The 25,624-nt window shown below is 41.3% G+C and overlaps 1 protein-coding gene across 4 annotated transcripts in view; it reads right to left on the minus strand.

The window, feature by feature from the left end:
* Nucleotides 1–23,569, minus strand: part of REPS2 (RALBP1 associated Eps domain containing 2) — a 105,014-nt gene extending 81,445 nt beyond the window's left edge. For all 4 annotated transcript variants that reach the window (XM_074814728.1, XM_074814729.1, XM_074814727.1 and 1 more), the window contains exon 1: nucleotides 22,703–23,569. In XM_074814728.1, coding sequence (XP_074670829.1) covers nucleotides 22,703–23,413 — 711 coding nt within the window. In that variant the 5' untranslated portion in view covers nucleotides 23,414–23,569. The remainder of the gene's footprint in view (nucleotides 1–22,702) is intronic.
* Nucleotides 23,570–25,624: the final 2,055 nt, after the last annotated feature.

Raw genomic sequence — 25,624 nt, forward strand, 5'->3', positions numbered from 1 at the left:
GTAACCACCTTCAAAGATTAGTGAAAGAGGAGCAGTCTTCAAAGATAAACAGAGGTGGTGACCCTAAACTGAGCTGAAATTTGAATTTTCTGCAGCCACACTGAGCTGTGGATAAGTTACACAACTGCCATTAGCTCCGGCTACCCACGGGATTCGCAGGCCGCCCTGCCAAAAACCCACTCGGCATTGCCACAGCTGGTTCCCAGGGATGGCAGGCAGTCTGGGGCCGGGGGACAGGGGGGCTCCTAGAGCACCCCCCAGTGCTTCCAGGCACAGGGCAATCCCAGTGCATGCACCTGGGAAACATTTCCCAACCCCACCAAAATACAGTGACCCAAACCCAAGCTGTGACTGATATGTAGCAGAGCTGGCCAAAAAAATACAGCAGCAAATCTATTAGCTGCAGGTTTCTGGATTTGACTGCAGAAAGCCTGGCACATGGATCAAAGCAGGATGGCCTCTCCCATACAAGACTTGGTTCACAGCAAGAGTTTTCTACACGACAAAACTCAAGTTAATCCCTCTGGATCTATGTGTTTTCAGTGGGCCCTGGTTTCAGTAAAGAAAAAGAAGAATAAAGTTTTTCCTTATACATCAATACCTAACATATAATTTATATCATTCCCCTTTTAGTACCACACTTTTTAACTCTGGCCAGTGCAATGCAGATGAGCACTTAAACATTCAGTTCAGCAACATCCTTAGGCTTGTTTCCATTAGCCTTTCCTCCCTAATCTTTAATTGCTTAACACAACTGTAAGACCCAAATATCACAATATACAAAAATAAAGAATACACCACTTAAAAATCACGGCTCTTTTGCAAAATCTTTCATAGCACTACACAGAGATTATCCAGCATTAACTTTTAGCAACATGGGTTTATAGATTCAGCAACCGATTTAGCAAAATTACTCTCATTTTTTTTTTAATCCAAAAGCACTTATAAAATCAAATTCTGTACATTAGAAAAAGGAGACCAAAAGTCATACTGAGTGTTTTAAATTATGTTTTTTCCAAAGTCCCAGAAGGAGCAATTGATGAAGGCTTGTTTTCCAAGTCTTGGTTCAGTGTGAAGATTTGTGCAATTTAAAATTAATTGACATGTTATTAGGAGCACTGCACTCAATTGAAATGGGCATAATTCACTGACAGAGGTAAGTCTGGAGTCAAATTCTGTAAAAGGATTTTCTAACCACCAAGTCAGTGGCAATTTGTGTGGAACAGCTGAGGCTGGGTCACTCTGGAAAGATGGAAGTCACTAATGACGCAGCCTATTTCTCATCTGTCACAGATGCTGCATGATCCATCACACATCACTGCCACAGCAACTTCTGCTCAACCTTTCTCTTCCATCCTCAGATGAAGATAATATAAGAGACTGTCAAAAATGGCTTTGGACTTCTAAGACTTCAATCAAATACTGAAAGTATCCTTATAACAGCCTTTTCTTCACATAGGGTATGTGCTGCACCGCACCAGGGAACTGCACAGGCTTGCACAGCTGAGGGAAGCAACCCAATGGCTGCAATTTGCAATAGGTATGCAAATCCCTGTTTCATTTCTAAATTCTTGGCACAACTTTCAACAAACATTTATGGCTCAAAATAGCAAATTAAAAGGAAGAACTTAATACATTGGGCAGAGAAAAGGATGCTGATTTATTTGACTCTGAAGAGATGGGTAAAATGGAGAGTGATTCATGGCTGGTATTGCATGCTGACTTCGGATCTCCAAAGACACTAACGATCACTGCAGGAAACATATACTACTATCTGCAAAGCAAGAAGGAAATGTCCAATAAAATCTTAGCAATTTTCTTGTAGTAGTGGAAACTCCCCACACACTGATTTTAAGAAAGATTTTCACTCTTTTCTACACAAAATACTACAACTGTTTAAAAAATAATTCCTACGTTTGTGCTTCCTCCTCCTACACATTCACAAGTAACATTTTGCCATTTTTGCAACTAAGCAAGTGAAAGCTTCTACCCCTGCCTTTCATTTCCACAAGCCATTTTTATAAGGATATGAGCATAGATATTTGTGATCCAGGTCTCATTACACACAAGGTGCATGAGTTAGCGCTTATCTTTAAGCCTGCAAGAAATCCTGCAATCAAACAGGACAATTCACAAACCGAGCATCACCCATGTTTGGATAATATCTGAAAATAGGGCAATAAATCTGCATTTGCATTAGGAAGACAGCTCCGTGCTTCTCTTCACAAAGCCTGTCGTGCTGCATGCTCAGTATTTACAATCTGCTCTAATAATGGCTACATTAATTATTTTGCATCATTCCATCGTCCAAGCAGAAGGAGCTCAGAGGAGACGCACTGGGAAAGAGTGGGATGCCCTGGGAAAGAGTGGCTGCGCACCAGTTACACCCACAGCTGCCAAGGAAACACCTTCTCCAGCTCTCAGCACAATGGCGTGTGCAAGAGGAGCTCACGACACACTTGAAATGCTAAATTATTCAGAGTTTCTCATTTCTTTGGTCTTAATGCAACAACTAACAACGTGCTTGTTTTAATATACCTCCATTATTAGGACAGAACACACAGCAGGCAAGGTATTTAAAAATATTAGCTGTGAGGCTTTTATGACTCTTTCACAGGACTTTCTGGAGTTAATCTAGAAAATGACAAGACATCTGTACACATTACTACATATTAGAATAAAAAAGATTTGTAAAAGCTTGTCACATACAGCTTTTCTAAGTATCTGTTCATTTTTAGCATTACTTTGCTTCAGTATTGAAAATTAAGCCTATGCAACAGGACAGTGAATGAATCATTTAGCAATCATTTTTCCTTTCAACTGCTTTATTTTCTTTCTTGTTCTTTAACACTGGTAAGTTTTATATTTAGGCAGAAGTCTTTAGGCGAATTATTGCTTAAAGTAAATGAAAGCTGGATACCAAAACCCAAGCTTGTGTTGCGTACCAATTCAGGTCTTAAAGGCAGCAACCTCTTTTCCTTCTCCTAACCCTCTGCCTTATGCTTTGCACAATTTCTGTGCTAAATGAAACAGGAATCCTGCAGAGCAAATTATTTCTCGTGCAATTAAAGTCTGCAACACGTTCACAAAAGGGGGGCAAAGTGCAGCAGCTTTAAAAAGAGCAAAACCACAGAAGACTTTTAATAAATTTATATTCTAGTAAGCACATACTCATTGTATAACTGAGCTAGAAATTCTTTTCTTCTGTAACAGCTGTAGAATTCAAAAGACTTGTCTCTCTGAGATTCACATTAAACAGCCCCATGCGACTTCACTAGGAAAGCTCATGGGCTGAAAAACCCCAAGTTTAACTGCTTTGTTAGTTTGGAGCCTAACTGAGAACAAGCAAAAGCATTAGTACTTAACAAATATACACTCTTTCCCCTATTTTCCTTGCCTAAACCATTTAAACTCCTGAGAGTGCAGGAACCGCTTAAGCTTTTAATTCCCTCGGTGCTTTTGCACAGGAATCTGTTGGCTTAGCAGACTTACAACAGCCACTTTGTTAAGCATGAGAGGGAAGATAACAAGGGAAGTCCTATTCCCAACACTGCCCTTCACTCCCGTCCCACCTAACAAACATTGTTGTACCTACCTGTCTCCTGCCTGGCAAGAGTGTTGCCACACAATGTGCCAACAACTTGGGGTGTCTCAGCTTTTATTTTATAATGGAAAGTTAACTTTCAGATGTTCTTATTGCTGACAGTTTACAAAAGCAAATTTAAATATAACAGAAAAATACTTAAATAAAACAGAAAAAAATTATCGCTACATTTCTTCACTTGCAATCTGTCAACTGTGGCTTAGTTTTATTTTGCTGCTGAAACTAGGTCATCAGCCAAAAAGCAGGACTGTTTTTTTTCCACATGTGAATTCTTAAAATAAGTGTAGATTGCATTTCATCACTGGTTTTGGGGGTAGGCTGAGGGGAGGAAAGACCGAAAGAAGAGTTGAGGTGAGACACTGCTCTTTTTTTTTCCCTTACAAGATGCTGGGGCTTGCATAGAGGCAGGGAAGAAATGCCAGTTTTGTATCTGCTCTCCTGTATAACCCATCCAGCAAGTAACCAAAAAAGTACCTCCATCGGTGACCTGCTTCTCACCCCAGTGGCAGGCTCACTGCTGATGAGCACAAACAGGAGTTTTGTCTTTTTTCAATTTCTTCGCCACACTAATTCACTAAGAAAATTTTTCTATCATGCATGTACAAAGCATCTTCGGCCTCTAGAAACAATTGTTTCGAGCAGAAAAAACACTCAACACTTTTACCCACAAGCACTTTTTCTTCTGAGAGCAAACCAGTGTGTACATATTTCGTAACATTATCTATCTGAAAGTCTCTCAGATATTATAGAAAATGATACATCAAATTAAAATAATTTTTTTAGTAATCTGTGCTACGATGTTAGTTCTGAATTAAAACAACTTCCCTGTTCTACCTAGTAACAAGAAAATTAAATACAGCACTGGGCATTGTACAATTAAAAAATGTGAAGTTCCTAATTCTCTGGAAAGTTTCTGGTGAGTACAAATTCTTAAAATATTTGGGGAAAAAAAAATAGCACCTCTTCTCAACATGTATGGCAGATACACTGCATAAACTCACTACAATTTCAAAACCATGGTTGGGATTGATGTCACAAATAATTCCAAATCTCTGCACTGTACGCAACTTACTACCACAAAGGAGGTATAATAAAGATAAAATACATCTTTGAAGAACTGAATGCCTGTAGGTTCAGGTGATCTCGAGGTACATACAAAACCAGGATGATTTCCATTCTGACAAATGAAGACAAACCGTGCTACCTTTTCCTCCCAAATGAACAGCGAGAAATATATAAATCTACTATTTGTATCTATCTTCCTGTGCAAACAATGATGGAAAAATTCTGACGATTGCAAACATTCATTAAACAACAAAAGCATGCAAAATACCACAAAAATAATATGAACAGTTTGGGAACAACAATTTAAAAATTTATTTTTCAGAAAAATAACCTTTTTCTTAAAATAGCCATGCCCTTTTAGAAACCTATTTGTTTACCTATATGTTCCATTCTTCCAGCTCCAGGAATATGGAAAAACTTTTTTTCACAATGAACAAGTCATGCAAAAATGATCCAATTAAACTAAAGTTTATAATGGAATGTATTTGTATTCTGTACCTTTTTTTTAACATCATAATATTTGGGCATCATAACCTAGGATTTCATTGTTTTTAAATCCCTCAGAACAGCTTTCATAATAATAATTCTCACAACACTGAAAATCTTTGGCACCATATTTCAATGTCAAAAGGAATTAATTCAAACTGAAAGAATACAAAACCATTTGTCCTTTTAAATAAGAAATTTTAATGAGGTATATAATTGTACTTATTGCACATCAAGAGTACAAATTTAATTTGGATTGTGTAAGAATACCACGTTTATTTTTTTCCAGCTCGCTCAAAAAGCTGGAAGCAGTTCCACACAGTATTAACCTTAAAAATCTTGACACTCCCCACAGGAAATTGATTTTCTACAAAAGTTTTGGAAAGGATTCGACTTGGATTCCTGCGCAAGATATTTACAGTCCATTTAGGTCCAAACCTACAACACGGCCCACAGATGTGAGCACAGCATATAAAAAACTAACACATTGAACAAGTTGGCATCAAATGAAACTCAGAGTAGAAGTCCCAGAGGAGCAGAATGGAAGGTAACAGAACAAACCATTCAAGAGTTTAATATTTTTTTCTAAGTCTCCTTATTAAACATTCTGTAATGAAATTGTTTTCATGGTAATTGCTGATCTTCTGTAAGTCTTGACAGATATGCAAGATGGCAACCACCCAATTTATCTTGCCCCCATGAGTTTCATATATGGTTCCTTTTTCAAGGAATAAATAAAAACCATTTCCTACTCAATAAGACGTTTACTGTGAATTCATTCCCTTAGAGAAGGGCTAGGTTTTTGGGGTTTTATTTTGTTTGTTTGTTTTTACAGAGTGGTCCCAGTATTTCCAACAAGGGCCCTTTGAAAACTGGCCTCTGATAACATGCCATCTTTTCTGGTCCACAACCAAGGTTGGTTTCAGGGGCAAAGAGCATATGTGACCACAAGATGAAGCTACTAGCAGTAGGAACCATGCTTGTAAAACTAGAATTTAAGGAAAGAAAAAAAACACTGGCAAACACACCATGCAATATAATCCACCATTTCCACACATCTGTAGGAACTCTAACTTCAAGCCCACCTTAGTGGAAACTAATATGTTTTTATGAACATAAAAACCTTCATGAATTCTTTACCGATTAGTCTTCTGGGGCAAGGGGATGGTCTCAGGGCAGGTAATAACCCCAGACACAATTCACTGATGGACAGTAAAGATCCTGCAGAGTGTCGGTGCATTTTTGGCTGCCTTAGGGGTTGCGGTCAGCAGCACCATGTGGACACACAGCAGCCCCTGATCAGGTGGCACAGCCCTGTCCATAGAGAGGATCTCTTTTGGCACCGCAGCTCCCCAGAGGCCTTTGAAAACATATCGGCTTGCCTCGGGTGCAAGGGAGTCCCCACTCAGAACCCAAAGGAAAGCCACAGAAAAACTCCCCCTTCTCTAAAGAATCACACCCATACAGCTTTTATTCTTACGTCTGATGCAACCATTTGTACTGTTATCTATCTTACTAGCAAATGCTACCTCAAGATTCTTGAAGAAGAATTTTCTCAACTTTCATTTTCTCAAGACTCGTTGCAGCAATGTCCAAATGTGCAAATGACAGTTTGCAACATTAAACTAAAAGGAAGCACAATAACAGTCGGCTTGAGAAGGGAGAGGAATAATCTGTTCTTCATATCCTCTGTAGACAGGCCACAAACAACATAAGGCTTCAAAACAACCTTCTTAAATCTAAGGATAAGGCAGCAGTACATTGCCTATAAAAGTTAGGAGTTATCACCAGGAATTAACAAATTGCTCAAGAATAACACAGAAATGGGATTTTGCTGTGGACAGGAGAGGGTGTCTAGGGATGGTCTGAGGTCCTTTCCACGTCTGTAGATAATCCAGCATCCTATAAAGATGAGGATGATGTGATCACACTGCACCAAACCCTCTCAACAATACTTTTCATAGTTCATTAGCTTTGCTGTCTATTTGGTTAGAAAGAAGGGCAGAGGTGTCAGAGAAATGCATTTCCCAACCTCTGATTTTCACGGGCCTTACCAGTATTGCTGACGCAGCTCAGCCCCTTCTCCATGCTGACACAGCCATCAGGTAGAGTCAGGGCATGGGTTGTTTCTGAACCAGTTCATGTTTATACTACCACTGGCCTTTGAAAAGTGCTGCGCAGTGCTCATGCTACCACTTGCTTTTTTCCTATGAAAAAGGCAGTGTGCAAGGACAGGAGTGAGGGAGGGACGGCACCTCAGGGGCAACTCTTAGGACAAGAGTCCTAAGTACTGTAGGACAAGACCATGTCCAGTTGCTGTTTCATGAAAAAAATACAGAAACATCATTTGAGTGGCTCCTAACAGCTACAAAAACTTCAGACTTGTTTTTGCTAATAATCCTCTTTTATTCCCTGTCACACCTTGAAAAGTAAAAATGACAAAGTCCCATCTTACTCTGCAGCCTCTCTTACCCATGATCAAACCCTCTTCCTTTTGTATATTAAAAGGATTCACAATCACTCCAGACTGTTGCTCCTCCCCACCAGTTTCTTGATTTAAAAGTAGCAGAGTCAGTAATGAAGTGGAGAGAAATGTTCAGACCTGGCTGACCAGGGCTACAAGGATGAAGGTGTATATGGCCCATTGCTTGTGCCCTGCTTCTTAGCAGAAGCTCAGACCTGGTGTTTTCAGAACATGCATGAAGCTCTCTCTAGACTGGGCAAGCTGGGTAAGGATTTCACATCCTGTGAAATTATTTTGCATTCCAAATAGTCTTTCAAACAAACCATGCCACAAACATTTTGTGTAGCCGAAGACCTCAAACACATTTATGAAATCAAAAGGTATATGGGTCAAGCAAAGTTTGGCTCATAACTAGATATTTTAAAATATTTTTTTCCAAGATTTAGTATCAGCAGAAATGCTTTGCAATGAGATGAATGGTGATATTTATTATTTTTGAATTCTACTGGAAACAGTTGTGTGGTTTTTGTACAAGTATTTCCTAGCAAACATTTCTATAATAAAAGTTTGAAAGTAGGCAAATTTTCCTTCTACGGTGAGAAAAAAAACAGAGAGCAGGGGAAGAATGAGAGGAGTTCCCCTCCACCTTGAAGAGGGAGGAGTGGTGGGACTGACCACTTCCCCCCCCATTCCCTGCCCCCTGCAGGAGAGGAGGTAGAGATATTGGGAGCAAAGCTGAGCCAGGGAAGAAGGGAGGGGTGGGGGGAAGATGTTTTTAAGATGTGATAATGCTTCTCCACTGTCCTACTCTGTCTGTTAGGTGCTGTTGTTAGTGTCCAAATACATTCTTTTTCTTCCCCTAAGGAGTCTGTCTTTTGCCCATGACTGTAATGAATCATCCCTCCCTTTCCTTATCCCGATTCCTGGGCCTTTTCCTTCATTTTCCTCTTCCCAGTCCTGAGGGGGAAGGGGTGAGTGAGCCACTGTGTGGTGCTCAGTTGCCCTCTGGGCTCAAACCACAACAGGGGCTCACCTGCTTGTTGTGCCATGTATAATCCACCTGTTCATCTGAATCCCTGACACATCTTTGCTGCTCCTGGGCAGATGGCAGCCATAAAGGCTGGAAACACTAGGAGAAAGTACTGGTACAAAAGGAGCAAAAATAGTGCCGGCACATTGTCTTCAGCTTCCTGAGGAGTTAGAGAGAATTTATAGGACAGAGAGGCAATCAGCTCCCAAAGCCCAGCAGCGATCAAATTTGGGCTGCAGCTACCTGCAGGTATGCAGGTGCAGGACACCTTGCAAAGCACTGCATGAGCAAGGGGTGCACGCAAACAAAACACAACACCTGGCAAGCCCTTAGGGGACTGTGTTAAACCTCTCAATGTCAATGGCATATTTAATAGCAGTATAAATGAGAATCCACCTCCAACGCATCAACATCAAAGCACTTGCATTTTTCTTAATGCCAGAAAACTAAGGAAACCAAGGAGGCAACAGGATTCAGCTCTAGTTTCAAGGAAATTTTCTCACAGTAGTACATTTTTGCAAAACGTACAATTAAAAAAAAAAGCCCTAAGTAAAGCTGACAAAAAGCGCAAGAGCACATCCCTTCCGGTTTTCTTCCCACTATTTATTTATTTCCTGGCAGATGCAGAGAACTGCTGAACCAGCAGCTCTTTTGGCTGGTGGAAGTTGCCAGCTGGAAACAAGGGGAACAAAGAGCAGCGCAGGTGGAGCCGCGTGGGAAGGGGCTGGGGAGGCAAAGAGGAGCACAAAAATAGTGACACAGAGCAGCTACAGAGAGACTCGCCTTCCCTTTTTGCTCCTCTCCACTCACTATCACAGTAACTTTTAAAATGCTGTTTTACAGACATCTAATGCTCATACCACTATTCAGAATCATAGAAGCATTTAGGTTGGAAAAGACCCTTTAGATCAAGTCCAGCTGTTAGCCTAACGCTGTCAAGTCCACCACTAAGCATGACCCTAAACATATCTACATGTCTTCTAAACACCTCCAGGGACAGTGACTCAACCACTTCCCTGAGCAGCCTACATCGGTTCTAAGAAGCTATCTATGAGCAGCAGAACCAACAAATCCCAACTTTCTCTGTCCTGAAGTGACATTCCTCTATGGATTCTTTTATGTTTAACATGGACTGAGTTGGGACCTTTCTCTGAGTAGGAAAATTAATAGGGTTTTCTTTTACCAAATGACTTAGGTCTTTCACATAACTCTTAGGAACTCTTCAAAGTTTCTCAATTTTCCTGAAATTCTGTTGAAATAGTTAACAGATTCAGAAGTTATTACTGGGCTGAATTAATAACATCATTGCACAAGCCTCATTTCTTTCAAAAACCAGGCCAAAAAAACACCAACCCATGACATGTGAAATTGGCAAGTTTTAGATTACATTAAGGAAGATGAAGTGGAATAAACAGTAATAAAGGAGACCATCCCATTTTTGTGTGCATTTTTTGAGCCAAAATCACGCAGTTATGTAAGAAATAGCAAGACCCTGCAGGAACATAAGCCTGTGCCTAGCCATCTAATGGCAACAAAAACATCATTAGTTGGTAGGTCATTCCCAGCAGGAGATGAAACCTTGCATTGCGTAAAGAGCAGGATGATAGGTTAAGCAAACCCCTAATGGAGAACCAGGGGAAGGATGCCTTCCCCACAGAGGACCTTACACATTCAGAAACTCAAATGTGTCTTCAGCCATTCAACCATTTAATGGCTGATGAGACTGATGGGTGTTCACACAAGGACATAACTAGCTTTCATGTTCTGCTTGCAGCCTTGGTAATAAATGAGCTACTGCTGCCATGGAAGGGTAAACTGAGCATTCCTACCCCAAATGAGTACTCCAGCATCACACTTGTAGCCGTTCTCCCAGATGGACTACAAGAAAAGGCTAACTCAACAGATAACAAAACATAACAAGGTATTAACAGCATGGACAGGCAAACTTCTAACAGAACAGAAACATTGGCAGCAAAGCAAAAGGAGCATTCTATATTTCACATTTTAGGGGATGGAAATGTCATTGTAGGTTAAAATTCTTTAAGTGTTAAGTTTGGGAAGTCATTCACTAGAGTAATGTGTATTAGTTTATGATTCAAAGCTGGCTTTCCTTGGAACTACGCAACTCCAGCTCTTTCGTTATAAAACTATAGCTCTGGCCCTCTTACAGCAATGGTGAACTGGTTTTGAAATGGCTTAATGCTCTTCTACAAATGAAAATTGCTGTACAATGTTGCTTGCAAGACATGCTATCTTGCAATAGCCATCAGGAAGCAAAGCAAAATTTCAAGTATTTAGAGCTGGCCCAAATAATTTCACTGCTCAAAAAAACCTAGTTTCTCCTCTGTGCTCTGTAGAGTCACATACAAACCATGCCATCCAACTAGAGAGTGCTGTGGAAACTGCTAAAATGCTATTCTGGGCAAATGTCAATTTGACCATAGGACAGTCCTGCACTATCTATTTAAGGCACTGTATATTACCATGATTCTCCATATGGAAGGGAATCAGGAACATGGAAAACTATATAGAACTACTCATCCACTCTTTTTAATGTATTTCACATCTACACCCCTTGACACATTGCTCCTCTTCCTCTTTATTAAGAAGTCAAACACTCACATTTTGAAACTTAACTTATCCTGAGTGACCAAGTTACTGGAAGGATGACCCAAGTATTACTGTGCCTGTCTCACTATTAATTTGGTTGTTATAATATTTGCACTTAGATACTGCCAAATGATTTAAACTATATAGTGAGGGAAAGAAAAAAAAAAAAAGATTCACAAACTTATCCTCCACTTTTGTCCTTTTGGATGTTTTGCCTAATCAGAGACATTTACTTTAAGACCTATCCTTCAGTACCTGAACAGAAGACCTTCACTCAAATTCCAGAGTGCCCTATTTTGTTGCAGGGCTTAAATTCAGTAGTTACACTAAAATAAAGTGCTTTGCTAGACTTAATCCTTTACCTCTTGCACACCTCTCCTGCAATCAAATATATGCATGGTAAATAATGCAGTCTAAAACCAGCTAATGAGTATTTCCTAAGGAAAAATATTCCTTTGGAGAATATTCTCCTCAAAGACAGTCCTGATTTAGGTTAGATCAAATAAAGAGATACAATTACTATAATATAGCTGGGGGGAGGGGGAGGCAGAGAGAGAGAAGAAATTAAGGGACTGATAACTCAATGTAAATAACATTAAGAATTATTTTCCTGCTGACATCAGCACTGCCTAATGCTGCTCTTTCTTGTCCTGAAACAATATTTGCTCTGGCCAGTGAACCCAGGACCTGTCATGCTGTGAGGAACCAAGTGCTGCAACATCCTCACCCCCAGGCTCCCCGTCCTGGTTCCTTCCTCTCACAACACTCAAACCATGTTTTGACAGGCATGACTTCACAGCTGTATTATAAGTACACTATAACTCCAGAATAATAATTTAGTGCTGTTTTTAAAAAAAGTTCACAGTTAAGCAAGGGCAGCAGCAGGTTACAATACAAGTGCAAAAAACCGCCAAGCATACTATTTGTTACAGTGGTACACCTCCATCACATATCGGGTGTAGAAAACTGAAAACTGAGGCTCTCTTCATTTCTAATTTTGGTGGCATCTCACGAGAAACTCAACCTAAAAAGCATATACGATTTTGGCTTTGTAATTTTATTTTTTTTTGGGGGGGGGAGGGTGTGTAGTTTATTTGTTTTGGGGTGGTTTGGGTTTTTTTGCTATTGACAGACTTTTCATGAAAGGAAGCTTCAGACATCAGCATAATTTTAGATCTTATCCCTTTTTCAAGAGTACCAGATTCTAGCCAGTTTCACCTTCTATCTACAGCAGACATTTATATTTATAACCTGCTCATCACCATGGTATCTAAAGCATCTAATAAAAAACAGAAACAAGCAGCTTCCTGGTTCCTTCCTTTTATTACTCAGCAGAAAACAGCAGTTAACAATGTAATTGGGATTTATTTTTGCCTTCTGATGTCGCAAACCAGATATCCCCCAATATACACACTGGCCACCTGGCTGACTCTTTCAAGCTTCTTCTCCAATCTCCCTCACAACCACTTCTTGTAATGAGATTCACTGCTGTCTTACTACCTCCCAGCTCTGTCACCCTCAGGTAAGGTCTCCACTTGCCTTACATTTTTATAACGGCAAACTAGTTTTAGCCTATCTGTTCTTCATGCTTCCTACCAGAACCATAAAGAATCCCATATAAGTACCAGGAGCACAAAAAGCTGCTGGGAGGCATGAACATCGCAATTACCAAACCCAGAAAGAAACCTGGCCAGCAACCTAGAATTCAGCCCACGATGACCTACAGAAAGGTACTATCACTTTGGAATAGCCTTGTATTCAGTTTCTTCCTCTTACTCTGTTTAAGAAGGGAATTACAGTATTTTGGGTCCAAAGGAAAATTTTCAGGACCCCTTTTTACCATTAATACTGAATTCAGAGTTTACAGAAGAGAAGAATAGACAGACAGGACATATGGGACATGTCCACATAGGTAAATAGGAGAACAAGATAGATACAATTACCTCTTGTAGCAGATACAATTATCTAAGTCTTCCACAACTACCAAAGATGATAGAAAAAAAATCATTCTTCAGAGATTTAAACATTTGCTTCTCACTTCTCAGAATGAGAATCAGTTATGGACAACTCTGCATGGCAGATCTGACACTTGGTGTCTCCCAGTCCTCATTCTGAAAGCAGTGGCAGAAAGTGCTTCAAGTTGCTAAAAATCACAGGAGTTATTATCCAAGAAGTGATGACCACCACACATGGAAACCCTGACAAATTCTACCCAGCTAGATGGCAGCCACCAGATCTAGTCATGTTGAGCTAGACTAATTGAAAATACTGCAAAATCTCAAGTTTCTTCCTGGGAAAAAAAAAAAAAAAAAAAAGATTCCTTTCAAATTTCTGCCAGGAAATGAAATATTTTGTTCCAGGTTGCCTTAATACAAAGGTACCACAGTCTCACAGAAGCTATAGTTTTCATGTTTCACACCTTTGTGGTTCCTCAGCAGATGGCATTTCTGAGGCACAAAAGAAACTTGATGCTCCCAGTACCCATTCTATTTTATCACATTTGGCACATTTCCTGAGTTCATTTCCCTAGAGCTTACAACTACAGCAGGTACTGTTAAAGGCAATGCAGCAAACACCCAAAACATTATCTTCTACAGTTGTGCAGTTATGTTAATCAATATCACAAACTAAAATCCTTCTTTAAGAGTCATGGCTTATTTTTATAAGACTGAAGAGCTGTCAAAAGTCTTCTTAACCAAAGGTGTACCATTGTAGCCAACTCCACTGTATATGGAGTGTGTAGAGGATACTACCTGCCCTTCCTTTATCTTATACCCTGCTTACCTTTAGTTTGAATCAACACATCACTTGGAAAAGCAGCTTAAATTTTTTCTCTTCCACATCACTAAACAAAAACCTAAAATTATCACCATTTCACCCAACATGCTTGCACCTTATGTGTTGAAATGCATCATTCAACAAGTGAGAACCTACTTGTTTGCATCTAAACCAAGTGTTGGTCCTCAACTCAGCTAAAAAGCAAAGGACTTCAAAGCAGCAACATCAGACAGTCAGACAACACCATCTCCAGTGCCCATGCACAGTATGCCAGTATTTTATAGCACATTTTATATCATGACTTGTATTTGCATTTCTATCTGAACATAGTAAAGGAAAAGCAGCCGATGGCTATCAAAACATAAAGATGTTCTTATAAAGGCAGCAATTATTCAGAGGAGGGAAAAAAAAATTAAATACATAAATCACACTATTGAGTGCATTTTGCCTCCCTCCGCATTTATTTTTAGCATTTGAAACCTCCAAGTACTTCACCTTTTACTGCTCCACTGCTGTTACTGTTGGTAATAATTCTGACTGTATTTCTTAGCCCATAGCAGTCATCCTGTTTTGCAAATGATTAGACACATTGTTTTATTCTGAAAGACCATCATCTTGGCTTCCATAGGACATCATTGTGTAAATTATGCCAGAAGTAAATAATGCATGAAATGTGAAATGTTACCTATGCCAAAGCTGATCTAATGTTTCTTGGTGTGGAAAGAGAGACTTTAAGAAGAAGAAAGGATTAAAAAAAGAAGTAAATGGATTTGAAAAGTCCATGCCAAAAACCACTTGATATTTATAATAATAAAGTTATGCTACAGACATTTGCTGTGAAAGTAGAATTCAGCTTCATGACTCATACCGTAGTGAGCGAGCAGACACCACAAGCCATATTCAGACAGCTTAAATTCAAGCTCAGCCAAGTGTTTCCCATTAGCCGACTCTAAATTTTCGGTGCCACCAACGCAGTGGGAATTACGAGGTCTGAATCCAGAGTTTCAGGTATGACCCTGTTCAAAGGAGGAGCTCCCCACCACCTCCTGTCAAAGACAAGGACCAACGGAAGTGCATGTTCAGATTGCAGGACCATGAAGATATCAAACGTAAGATAGTAGAACAATCATTAGCAGCTTTTTTGGATGTGGGAAGACTGCTCAGGGCAGAAAAAACACCACAGAGATCAAAAATAAAGAAGCAGAAGAAAACACTGAAGATGTGCTTTGGTAGTCAGGCTACCTAAACTTTCTCAAGACCCTTTTTTTTTTTTTTTTTGAAGACATTTGCTAATCATGCTGCTGTAAGTGGGGCACTCTTGTAGCTCTGTTCAGTAATTTATGTTCATTAGGAAGGCCACTGAATGACTCATCCAGGTACAAGAGACAATATAACAGGCAGCCTGTAACCGTGGGGTGGTTTTAAGCAGGCCTAGTGCCACCTGGAGAGAGCCCACTGCATACCACAGGCATGTTCTGCACAGCGTGACAACCTGCTGGGAGGAACTTGTCAGAGATGGCTTCTTCAGCGCTCCTCTCCAAACATACCACCCCATCTAAAACAAGTGGCAGCATGACGCATCAACCTTAAAGTTTGCAAGGCAGATTAATGGGAGAAATAAGTTATTTCAAACGTTATTTAAGTCTTAAGAGATAAGTCCCTAATTTCATTTTTGGTTTGTATTGGAACTATCTAGTTATTTTTCTAGATAAAGATCTGTCTCATCAGTTAGTCATCATTAAATCAAATTATTTTTTAAAATATGGTAAAATTTCTCTTTTTACTAACAAGTAGCATTTTAAAACATATATAAGCAACTGCATAGCTTAATATACATCTTAATTTTTATTTTGTAAGGAATTTGCTCTGTTATCTTTATTAAGAAATACATCTACTTGTGCAGGTATATGTGATACATGCAAAGTTAAATTTAGATGAAAACTAAAACTTATTTAAAAATACACAGACCATCCTCATCTGCTAGAAAATGAAAACTACACATTTCTTATGTATACAAACATTAAGAAGTTTATAAATATATGTTTTGTCTTTTAAACACTTTGGTAAATTAAGTATAATTTGCAGTTCGTGATTTAGCTGATTATTGCTGGTCACTGTGTCCTACCAGACAGAAAGAATGGATCTTGCCCCCCCCCACATCCCTCCACCTCATCATCATATCTAAACTGCAGGGAAAAAAAAAAAAAACCAAAAAAAAAACCAAAAACCAACTTCTCAACAGAGTTCTCAATTTTATGCAGTGGTCACCAAATAATGCTCCTGAATACCCTGGAAAAAGAATATAGTCCCCTCTGTTTAGGAAGAGGGGATTACTATTTGTCCACAGTTGGTTTTCTACTCCAGCAACCTTTTCTAGTTAATTATCCACTAACTCAGCTGTTCAACTGTTTGACTGTCTTCAAAAGTTGAACTAGCACATATTGCTCATTAATGTTTTATTTTACCATACTGTTGGTTTGTTTAGATGTTAATACATCAAAGAATCTTGCTTTACAAATATTATATCAAACGTATTTCTCAATTCATAATATTTTAAATTTAAATAGGTTATTTATTCCAATTCCTTGCCACAGAAATGCTTGTTCCATCTTTCATTAATCTATCCTGGCTAAGTTTTTCAGCTCAGCTAAATTCACGTTTTCAGACTTTATACCAACCCTTTCTTGCAGGGGATGTCTGCACTAGATTCCCCCACTGAAGTAGGTCAATTCTGTGTATTTTGTGACCTTTGCAAAACAGATTGTGGACAATATCAATCAATCTGTACATAAACATCACGATACTGACACCATATTACTGTAGATACATGCACAATTAAAAGAGGTTATACTCAGCTGCTTGGTGAACCTGCTGCACTTACATAAGCACCATGACAAAACCACTTAAAAAAACAAAAAACACAGAAAAACCCCACACCATTCTTTATCATCACTGCTTTGTACTGCAGCGATCTCTCATGAAGAAAGTTACTCATTTTCATCCCAATGGATCTTCTTCCTCCCTCCCTCCTGTAGAATTATTTTAAATCACTGGCACAGCAACACATTATTTTATTGGAAACTAAACTAATGAATTCATACTTGGTTGTAATGAGGGTTAATTACTGAAGCCTGCAGGCCTTGACCAGGCTAATCCTGATCACACCACTGAATGTCTGTGACAAACAGGTCTAGGAGACTCTGGTTTTACAACAATTTGAAACACATTTGGGAAGGAACAGCTTCTACAAATCTTGTACTGTTTATCTCAGCGTTGAGGAATTCAAACCTTGTAAGCAGTGACTCCTAAATGATACTTTAAATTACAAACAATAGTTTAAAGATGTACTGGGACATCAATTTTTTTTTTTTAATGGAATATATCATCAAGATTGTTTCAGGTGAAGTTTTACCCTTTGGTATAATTTAGATTTTTTTTTTTTATAAATAATATTACTAAGTTTTTTACATCTGAACGTTGCATGTTCCTACTTACATAAGCACAAGTTTGCTTGTGACTCTAGAAAGGCAATGACAGGTTGGGGTACTGGCCAGAAGTACTGATACTGAAACGTCAGTTTTCCTTTCCTCTTCTTGCTGTACCACTTACATGAAGTTGTACCTCCCCTTTTGTTTCTTCCTGACTCAAAGATGTCAGTAGGATGTAATTTCTCCATATGTACTCTAACCTAACATCACTTTTTGATGGACTTATTGTTGGTCAGCTAAATCACATTTCCAACACTAGCATAATGCCAAATTCTGTCAAGGGGCACAACAGAGCAAATTTTGTCTTTTATAAAGTAACAGCAAGTCCAGACTTTCCTCACTCAAGAAGTTCCTATTTTAACTGCCACAGTTCTTATTCTTTTCTGCCTCTTTGAGGCAGACAGTTAATCCCATCCCAGCTATCATGCAGGTACTAATTTATGCTTATGGAATAAAAAAAGTTACCGGCCTTTTTCCAAAGAAATATCGACCTAGCAATTTTTTTTTAATCTATTCACACTTCTGCTTTTTGAACACGAAAATACGGTTAAACTGTAGAGTTGTAACTATAGAGACAAGTCACGATAAACACAAATTAACTCACGAAGCCCATGGAAGAAAAGCAAGATTGCTGGTCTGTGTTCCCTATTCACGCAGAGCTAGAAGGAGAGTCCCAGCTAAAAAATGCAGCGTCTGTGTAGCTCCAGCATCATACAATTAGTACTTGTCATCCTTGGAGCTCAGAATAACACAGGGTGTTCATTTGCAGAGGAAAGAATGCATTTTCTTAAGAAAATTGGATCTCTGTGCTGATAGCACAAATCCACAAATAAGATTAAGGTTTATAAAACTGGGAATTAAAGATACCATCAGACAACCAAGTGAAATTAATCAAATAAGTCAGAAACTAATAAAAAGAGATTTCAGTGTAAATCCTGAGTCCAATCCTGCTCCCTAATTTCTTAAGATAAAATCTTCAGAGACCACAATAATAGCAACAAACAGTAAAACTCCTTTGCTGATCAGTGGGTGATGACTCTATAAAGCACTGTTTTATCTGAAATCCACGCAGACATCAGCCCATTGGTACTTGGCACCCATAACAAATGCACTTTGGGGCCTCAGACTCCAGGAGCAGAGGCCGTAATCGCTGGCAGCCAGCTTCAAAATGGGGTCACAAGCTGATTGCCCAAAATGAGACAGGGCAAACCAGCCATCATCAACACCCGTGGCACAGCGGTTAGCATGGAGTATTGACTTCCAAATACACTCAGGGAGCATAATCAAACCGATTCCTCCAAGGAAAAGGCCAGAAACCCCAGAGACAACTTGCCCTTGTTACTGTCATCTACTGACAGCCACCAGCGGTGCCTCCTGCCCCAAGACGCAGTCACTTCTCCCTTCTTCCTAACTGCTAGCGCACCTCCACCTGCCTCCTTCCCTTGTAAGAAGCACTATCGATATTGATCTATGTAACAAAGCATGCTGTGGGATCACCTTTGCTTCAGCGATATTTTTGTGGACGCAGTGACTTCAAAACATTTATTTTTTCAGGATTTTTTTTTTTTCTTTACACAAATTCAGTTGTTCTTCCCTTTATTAGGAGCCAAAACATAGGGAACAGCGTTTTCAACCTGACCAACACTGGTAAATATAAATACGGCTGGTGCTGCTGAGTTTCTTCTATTTCTGACAGTCTACATAACTGCATGGTGCGTGACTAGTCTGTTCCTTCCTCCTTTGCCATAAATATTGTGAAAAATAAAAAGAAAAACAACCCTAGCATAGATCATCTAGGCAAGAGATTATAGACATTTTACAGTTACTTTAAAAGCCCCTGGTAAAAGATCTGCCACAGGCTTTGGACAAGTCTAAATAAAATCTTTACGGTTCTGCCTTTAACCACACTATATGGCTAGTTGAAGACTTCCAGTACATGGGGGAAGTATGATTATAGAGTCAGCAAAAACCACACTGTCCTGTCCCTGTCATGCCCTTCTCTGTCCTGTAAAGTGTCTGACATTTTTTAATTTTAGTGCTAACTTCAACCATTTTTCCAGAACCAAAATAACTCTTGCTGAGTTCATTCTTTGATCCCTTCTTTCAGGAAAGTTAAATAGGTACAACCTCTGCTGTACCTTACTGCCCAGCAGAATAGCTGGCTTTAATGAGCCCGGGTGTAATGAATCTGTGTTCAATCACTTCATCCTTAGCAAGACCCAGGACTCTCAGGTGCACACCATCTGCTCCTACTGACCCGGCTGCTCTTGGATTTTCTCCATTGATTCCAGCATTTCCTCTTCTGGCACATGCTCTCACATTCCCTACCTGCTCTCTGTTACCTTGCCTCTTTCATTTAAATAACCTCTTGGATCAAGCCAACTAACCTTTAAACCAAACAAAACCCTTGCCTGTTTGCTGTTTGAAAGTACACATCACTTCTTTTTCCACAGAAACTGACATAATCGACAGCAGTGCTCCAGCCGGGATGCACCCACATGATTTTTGCCTAGACTGCAAACACTGCCATTACAGTCAAGCAAGGTGGAAGGAGATTTCCCATGATGCTTGTGAGCATCTTCCCGATCAACAAGAAATATCAAAGACTGCATAAGGAAAGGCTCCTTCTTTCTCAAAAGATTTATGCCACTTATTATGCAAGTACAAATCCTGGAGATAACAGCACAGGTTCAAGACTCTGCCATGGCACTAAATGCCAGTTCTGGAAGCATACTGATCTGTAAAACCACTCTTGGATGAATACCTTGAGAATAAAAAGCTGTAAATTGCACATTGTTCACAAAAGATCCATAGCTGCCTCTTGTTATAGCCCACACAAGGGCCAGGCAATGGTGTTAAGTACTTTCTGGACTGTGCAGGCTCTGCTTAGTAGAAATCCAGAATTGGTTGCCAATCCAAATCTCCTCACTTCTGACATGGCAAAACTCAGCATGACCATTTCTCAGTCAGTCGGTAGGGATGCCTGCATACTAAGCACTAATTGTGACAGACAGGGATTTTAAAAAGCATTTTTTTCTTAAAAAAAAAAAAAAAGAAAACTTTCATGGCCAACAATTATTTCAAAGCAAACATCTTAACCCAAACGAGCTGCCTCTGCCCAAAACAGGTGTTCCCTGTACTAGCAGAAAACATACCATGAACCTCCGTGCCTTGTTCCCATAACTGTTAGAATGGTAGGGTTTTTTTAAACAGAAATTATTAGATCACATTTTTGGAGTATGATAAGAGACATATCTCAAACAATGTTGTGAGTTTTGCCCTATTAAAACATCCACGCTTCCTTTTTTTTTTTTAAAGCACATTATGTAAATTCTTTTTTTTTTCTTAAGTCCCAGTAAATGTTAGTAAGAATACCTGACAGCGGTGGGTTTTGAGGACAGGCGCTCTAGCCCTAGAGCAGAACACCACTGCGATTAATGCCATATAAACAAGAGGGGGAGGGCAGGAAGGAGGAAGAGAAACAGTCCCAGATCCCACAGGCCTTATTATCTGAATATTCCTGAAGCCAATTACAGGCTTGTTTCCCAGTAACGTTCTCCCCACAGCATAAATATACTTGGAAATCATCTAAAATAGTTAAAAACAAGAACATTAAAAAACCCCAACATTTCCAGGCTTAAGTCACACACTACTATCAAAATGACCCCCAAAACAGACCATGATAATAAGTTTCACCTAAATGATAAGGAACTACCTAGCAAAAATAGGAGGTTTTTTCCATACTCCTTTGGAAAATGAAGTCACTAATACCAAAGTCACACAAATTTACTAACAGGGCTTTAACAAGTTTCTTAAATATGCCTTCTTATTTGAAATTAAACGCCCTCTTCTTCTTTGCAAAAGACCTACTCTTGGTGCTAGATCTATGCTTTCACCACTCCACTTTCACCACTCAATTCACCTGCAAGACCAAGGCCACAGTGTGGCTCAAAACGAAGTAGTATTACAGTGGTCTGTAACATTTTTGTTTTACAGATCTGGTAAACGGCACAAGTAAGAGAGGAAAAATATCATTAAAATATCATCATTTTTGTTCAGAATCACCTGTGTAACATTAATTTATGTAAGTCATTATGAGATGACCTGACAGCTATCAGGAAAGCAGTAGAGGAGTTTAGTACCCTCAGGTGGTTCCCAGGTAGAACTATACTTCAGCTCAATTTCAACATAACTTTTTTTCTGCTTCATAAAGACTACTGAAGAACAGAATTCCTATAAATTAAATTAAAATAACCAGGAATACTCTACCTCTCTTCAGTTTATCGTCAGGAGTATTATGCAACTACAGTGCATCAGTCAAATTACTAATCCACAGGTGGTGGAGACCACGAGTCCGGTTCTTTGCTGTCACTGGATGCTGGATGGCACGAGCCTTCTCCCACCCCGACCAAGCTCCTCCTCAAAACTACGGAGGGTTTTGCCCCAGAGCCTCTGTTGGGGACCTTTTCTGGGACTCTGCTGCTCTGATGGTGCAAGAGCCTCTTACTGCCTGCCTAAATATATGCACTCTCATGAACAGACGCAGAAATGCCACAACGTCATTTTACCTACTTATTTTTTTTCACTGAAACAACACTTTAAGAATAGTATCAGTTTTACACCAGGAATTAAACACATCGCATGTCCCCTTTACAGCCCTGCGAACACAACTGCCTTTATGACATTCTGGGCCCTTGGGAGGGAGTTAATGACATGACCAGCCTGACCCGAGAGACCGCACGCAGCCGGCCGAGGGCTGCGCCTAACCTTAAGCGCAGACCAGGGATCCCCTGCCAACAGCACACCGCCAGTCCCCGGTACGCAAACGCCCGGGAGGACGAAGAAACACGACCGGGGGTTACCGGCAGGACTCGTGGCTTAGCTGAAACAGGAGCGCGGCCACAGAGCAGCCCCAGGCACCGCCATCCACACCGCTGCCGTCAGGAGACGTACCCCGCTCCCGGCCCCGCTCCCGCCGCGCCCCGGCCCCGCGGGCACGGCACGGCACGGCGCGGCACCGGCCCGCCGCGCAGCCCCTAACTTTCCGGCGGAGGCAGCGCCGGCGCCTCTCCCGCAGGGCTGAGCGAGCGGGTCCCGTCCCGTCCCGCCCCGTCCGTGTGCAGCCCGCCCCCCCCCCCCCCCGGCAACTTGGGGGGAGCCGGCCGCCCCCGACCCACCTGGTGCAGCGTGTCCGGGGGCAGCTGGGAGGCCCGGAACAGCTCGCCCACGCTGCTGCCCCCGGCGGCCGCCTCGGGGGGCGGGCAGCACCGCGAGAAGAGCTCGGAGTAGCGCTGCTGCTCGCTCTCGCTCAGCGGCAGGAGCAGCCCCCCGGGGCCGGTAGCGGTGCCGGTGGCGGCGGGCCCCCCTGCCGGCCCCTGCTCCATGGCGGGGCGGCGCAGGCAGAGCCGTGCGGCCGGGCAGCGGGTGCCGCCGCCGCCGCCGGGGGGAGGGGGCGGGGGGAGGTGGGGCGGGGGGCGGCGCCGTGCTGCGGCGGGGAAGGTGCCGGCCCCGCCCCCCGCCCGGTGCGGCCGCCGCGGCGGCTCCGCAGTGACCCGGTACCGGGAGCCGCTCACCGCCGCCTCCCCTCCCTGCCGCCCCGCCCCACACCCGGCGGCGCTGCGGGGGGACCCCACCGGCCGCGGCCCCTCACGACTCCCCCACTCCGGCCCTTGCCTGGCGCCTTTTCTTTTTTTTCTTCCCCTTTTTTCCCCTTTTTTTTCCTTTTTTTCCCTTTTCCCCCCTTTTTTCCCTTTTTCTTTTTTCTTTTTTTCCTTTTTTCCCATTTTTCTTTTTTTTTTTTTTTCTTTTTTTTTCTTAGCTGGTTTAGTTTTAATCTGAAGTACCAACCCCCTGCTCATGTCACCAGCCCCAGGATCTGGGTGCTGCATGGGTCAGAGCATCGCCATGCCACCAGGCAGACCTGCAGGCATGGAGGGCAGGTGCTGTCGGGCCGGTGCAGTGGCATCAAAACCCCTTATGCGGCTGGGTGACCCACATCGCCTCGGCCCATGCCACGGCCACCCAGTGCCCATCATTGCCATGCCCCTGCCAGCCCTCCTGGGCTTCCTGCTTCTGCCCCAAAGCACTGGGCTTACAGAGCTAGGAGCACTGGTTTTCTCCCCAGATACGATGGGCCCTCAGCAGCTGCATTTCCAAAAGTACCACCGGCTGCTGAACTTGCAGTAAGGAAATGCTATCACGCAATACCCTGAAATGAGTCCTAAGGGATCAGCCATGATGGTTTGACAGAGAAGCATCTCACTGTGTTCTCTATAGTTTTTGCTTTAACGTAAAGGGCAAAGAGCCCCTTGTTTACGGAGACAAGATTCCTCTTCATTTGTTCTCTGTCAGCAGTGACACAGTAAAAGTTCCCCTTCCACGCTGAGCACCACCTTAAAAGTCAGGCAGGTCACGACTCAAGGTGGGAGGGAAGGTACATCCCAGCAAAGAGGATGTCTGTGGGTCTCACACTGGTTTTCAGAGTCTTTCCTCCCAGCAGTTCTTTGGGGCATTTCAAGGACTAAGGTAATCAACCTGAAGGTGATCCTTGTGAGTGCCGATGACCCGCAGAAGAGTCAACAGTTCTCTTCACGGCAGCTTTGGTGCCAAGATACAGCCTGGCCCAGGAGAAACCAGATTACCAGCTATTTACGTGCAGTCCTGTACTGTTAGCAACAGGTGGCTAACATTGTTTGCCACATTTCTAAACACAAAACATTTAGGAAGTCAATGTGGTTTAATTTTTATATGCTTGTTTACCATTAATTCTGGCAAAATATAAAATCCAAGTGTAATAATTTTACATAACGATTTTACTATCAAATATTAGGTTAGGGTTACTTCAGTTAAAATTGCTATCAGTTTATGGTCTGTAAAGACAAAAAAAAATTTACTAGCTCATCACCTCTGTCCTTGTTAACCAAGACCTGTTATTTCTTTTTAAAATCTTTTAAAAACTACTTTATCCTCTCCACACCACGCATCTGTGTGGCCTTCTCACCTGCACAAAACATGCAACTCTTTAATTCCTCTAATTCGAAATGAAGATCTGTGCCTGTCTTCTCAATGTGTGGAACACTGAATGGGTTGACAGTTGCAGTTATTGGTGGGTGAATAATTGATGATTGTGTTTAAGGATGCAGTGTTATGCAGAAATTTTTGTTCCTTTAGGGACAGGAGATGGTCATAGCATTTTCTCATTTTAAAACATACTGTTTCAAAGGAGGGCAAGACTATTTCAGAAACTGAATCTTGTAGCCCAACTTAAAGTGGCAAAGACCCATAGTAGCTCAGAAAAATTCTCTGAATCCTCTTGAGAAGGCTCTGCAGAACAGAGAATGAACAACCCCTTGACTGCTTGTTGCTTCACCTAAGATGGCCTTTTTCTGCATCTTCAGTCAGGTATAAGATGCTGGTCAAAGGAAATGGTACCAGCCATGTGGAGATGACATAGGGCTTTACCTAACTATTGCCATATTTAACTATATGACTCCTGTGAAAATAGAATAGTATCTTCAAACTAGCTTATGGAAGAATAGCTGTCTCACAGCTGTACTTGAACAAGAGAGATGCTATGCTGACAAGTATATTGTCAATAATTTGTGCTAATTGTGCATTTTCCTGTGCCTGAAGATGCTCATTGATAACTGACCAGTTCAATACTTGTGATGCTAATGTCTCGTCACAACGAAAACTCCTATCTCCAACACCCCAGCAGACACCATTTGACCTTTGTTGATATATCAGCCCCAGTTTTTCTAAGTATTTCTAGGGTGGACCATGGCAGGAAGATACTGGAAACACCCACTGTCCCAGAACACAATAGTCTGTCTTACCAGCCACATCTCTTATCGCAAACAAACACAGCTGCTTTTTATTCCTTTTTTTTTTCCTTTGGACAATTTTCTCTTCTTTCCTGACCTGTAAAACTTAAATTCCTCTCTCAATACATCCCACTCTCATCAGAAACAACACAGTGGCTGTGTTCAAACCAGTCTACCCCAGTATTGTAATCTCCAATGTGTCATCTCCAAGACACTAAAGAAGTGAACCCCACAAGCTGAGGGAGGAGGAAGGAAAATCCATGCCTCTTATTTCTG

The sequence above is a fragment of the Strix aluco genome, chromosome 2 (assembly GCF_031877795.1).
Source record: "Strix aluco isolate bStrAlu1 chromosome 2, bStrAlu1.hap1, whole genome shotgun sequence".
NCBI lineage: Eukaryota > Metazoa > Chordata > Aves > Strigiformes > Strigidae > Strix > Strix aluco.